The following is a 2,968-nucleotide window of genomic DNA, read 5'->3' on the forward strand; positions in this document are numbered from 1 at the left end:
ATCCTTTCCCAATCAGCACGTCGAAGGTTGAATTTCTTAATGTTCGTGGTTGGAGCAGGAATGTTGGTTAGCTTGAAGGAGATGTAGCGATGATCAGATAATGAGGGTTCTTCCAGCACTTTCCAATCGGAGATGTTGTTTAAGGCGAGTTTATTACATATGGTGATGTCCACGTTTGAGGACCCATTGCTGCTCTCAAAGGTGCTTAGATTCCCAGGCTCGTTCAAGAAGTAGAGGTCCTTTTCTCCCGCAAACTCCTCGATGGCTTCTCCTCTGCTGTCAGTCTCGTCTTCAAACCAAACATAGGAGTGGGCATTGAAGTCTCCACCTATGATTATTCGATGAGTATTGTTGTACTTGTCTATCACTGTCTCTATGTTCTTTAGAGCTTCGGTCATGCTCTCATCCATTGGGACATATACGCTGCCGAAGATCCACTGTTGGTCTGCATTCACCACTTCTATGTAGGTCTGGCAGTCATTGCAGTAGTTGGTAAGGAGTAGGCAGTTAATGTTGGGGTTTGTCAAGCCGATCATGGACCAAGGTGTCTCACTTCCGCTGTAGTAGAGCTTTCTCATCTGGATTGGCCAGCCGTACGGGGTGTTGTTCCTCTGGTACGGTTCCTGGATAAGGAGAATGCTGGCAAGGTTAAGTTGACTTGCGACCAGCTGGGAAACCGCCGCAACGCCTCTACCGAGGTTGACCTGTAAGATTTTAATAGTATGATGATTAGTACGTATTGGATGGCTTTCTTCGTTGGTTAATGTCGTATTATCCATAGTTGGTTCTTGTTTGGATGTTTCGTATAATCTTCATTCTTTCACCACAGCAGGATTGATTGGCTCTGTGGGCGAAGTTGTTAGCGTTGTTCCTGACGCAGTTTATGCAGCTGGGCGCTGTACTTTTATTTCGGCATTCCGCGTACTTGTGGTCGCCGCCACAGTGGTTACAGTATGCACGGTCGCTGGAGCACTCCTTGGCAAAATGCCCGTATTTACAACAGCGAAAGCATTGGATTATGTTGAAGTATTCCTCTGTGTTACAGCGGACCCAGTCGATGTTGATTTTCTTCTGTTTCGTTAGTGATTTCTTCAGTTTTGGGGCAACCTCGCACACCCAGTGGTTCACGTCAGGTTTCCTTCCCCATTTATACTTGATTAGGATGTCTTTCTTGAATTCTTCCATGCTGGTGTATTGGTCTGCGATTCTTGTATTTTGTTGGAAAATTGCTTCGGTTATTTCTTCTTTAGTAAGGTCTTTTGGCACATTGTAGATGGCAATCTTCGGGAGAATCTTCTTGGGTTCTCTTGCTGTTAGGTTTGTTATCTTGTTGATTTCTTCTATTAGTTGTTTTTCGCTTCCTTTTCTCTCCACTTCTATGAGTACACTTTGGTTTCTAATTTTTCTAACCTTGGTAATCCCCACCTTGAGGACCTTTGGATTGAGTTGTTGTTTTATTCTCTTTTTGATTTCTTCTGCGTCCTCTTTCTTATCGGTGCTTTCAATGAGAATAACTGCAGAGCCGATGTTCGGTTTTGGTTCTGGTGGAGTTCCTCTGGCTTTATCTGCGTAGGAGACGGTCGCTGGCTTCTGTTGTTTTGTAGCCTCGATCAGCAGGTCCAACTTCGTAGTGATGTTGTCGAGTTCCATGTTGACTGGCTTCTTCGTTGATTTGAACACGTCGATCATCCTATCGAAAAATTCCAAGATACTTTTTGAGTGCGTCTTGGTCCCAAACTTGGAGTTCGGATTCTCCTCCATATACCTTTCCAGCTCCTCCCTGATGGCAAAAAGTTCAGTCATGTCAGGTGCTGGATGCTCCTGAGAAGGAGCGACTCCCTCGTCCCCATTCATAGCAAAAGCAGGTGAAAGGGTGAAGAAGTGAGAATTAGAAAATGAAATAAAGATAATGGCACTGAAAAGTGCCTTTTAGCTGCTGTTAGCACCACCTATAGAGGGGAAACAGGGCCACCACGTGTAGGTCAGCAGCAATGAGACTAGATAGCTTGTGCGTCAGCGATAAAGCGTCTAGATGACACTAAAATGTGAAATAGCTTTCGAAAAATCACTTCGAATAAGGCTCACGAAATCGCACACAAACACATAGGGTCTCAGCCCCAGTAGATAGGGACATTTTTTTTTTTTTTTTTTTTTTTCATTTACTAAGTATCTTTATTTTTACAACCCTCAGTTCCGCTAGGCACCACTGAGGTAGTTTACATATTTACATAATTTTACAGTTTTACATTGGTTTCAGAAGTTACATTAAGTATAAATATAAACAAAACAATTTGAAAAAGAGTAAATACACATCAACAAATGCCGTCACAATGTACCTTAGTGACTAACAATATAATGAACAGTGCTTGTGTTCCAATGTAATAGAAATTCCATTGCTAGTAGAATTATTTAATTGACACTAGTTCTTTTAAAATACGTGTTTACCAGATCAATGAATGCTTGAAGAGGTTCTTTGATTTTCATGATCTTGTATAGGTCCTGAGGCCAGTTTGCCTCAGTTGGTAGCAGTAATTTAATATCATTTCTTCTATCCTCAAGCATTGGGCAATCCAGGAGGTAGTGCATAGCACTGTCTGGTGTGCCACATAATTCGCAATTATGATCAGTTGTTTTATTGAAACGAAATAGGTAACTGCTAAATTTACCGTGACCGGTATAAAACTGAGTAACGTTATGACTAATAAAATGTTTGTCATTGGTAGAAACCTTTGGGAAGAATTTCTTTGTTACTTGGTTATCTTGTTGATCCCATAAGTTCTGCCATTTCTGTGTTGCCGTTTCTTTAAGGTTGGAGATAATATGACTCCTAGGAATTGCGGTGTATCTTGGAGTACTATTTGAAGAGGAGACTGTGCGGGCCAGTTCGTCTGCCCGCTCGTTTCCAACGACCCCGGAATGCCCTCTCACCCAATTTATTGAATACTTATTATTATTATTTTTTGTCATT

General features: G+C 42.0%; 1 protein-coding gene across 1 annotated transcript; it reads right to left on the reverse strand.

Moving 5' to 3' along the window:
* Positions 1-771: 771 nt before the first annotated feature.
* On the reverse strand, positions 772-1,854 carry LOC111634902. The gene has a single exon (XM_023379736.1). The coding sequence runs from the start codon at positions 1,852-1,854 to the stop codon at positions 772-774; it is 1,083 nt and encodes a 360-aa protein (XP_023235504.1).
* Positions 1,855-2,968: the final 1,114 nt, after the last annotated feature.

Source organism: Centruroides sculpturatus, unplaced genomic scaffold (genome assembly GCF_000671375.1).
Source record: "Centruroides sculpturatus isolate CEXI.00-Female unplaced genomic scaffold, Cexi_2.0 scaffold885, whole genome shotgun sequence".
NCBI classification, from domain to species: domain Eukaryota; kingdom Metazoa; phylum Arthropoda; class Arachnida; order Scorpiones; family Buthidae; genus Centruroides; species Centruroides sculpturatus.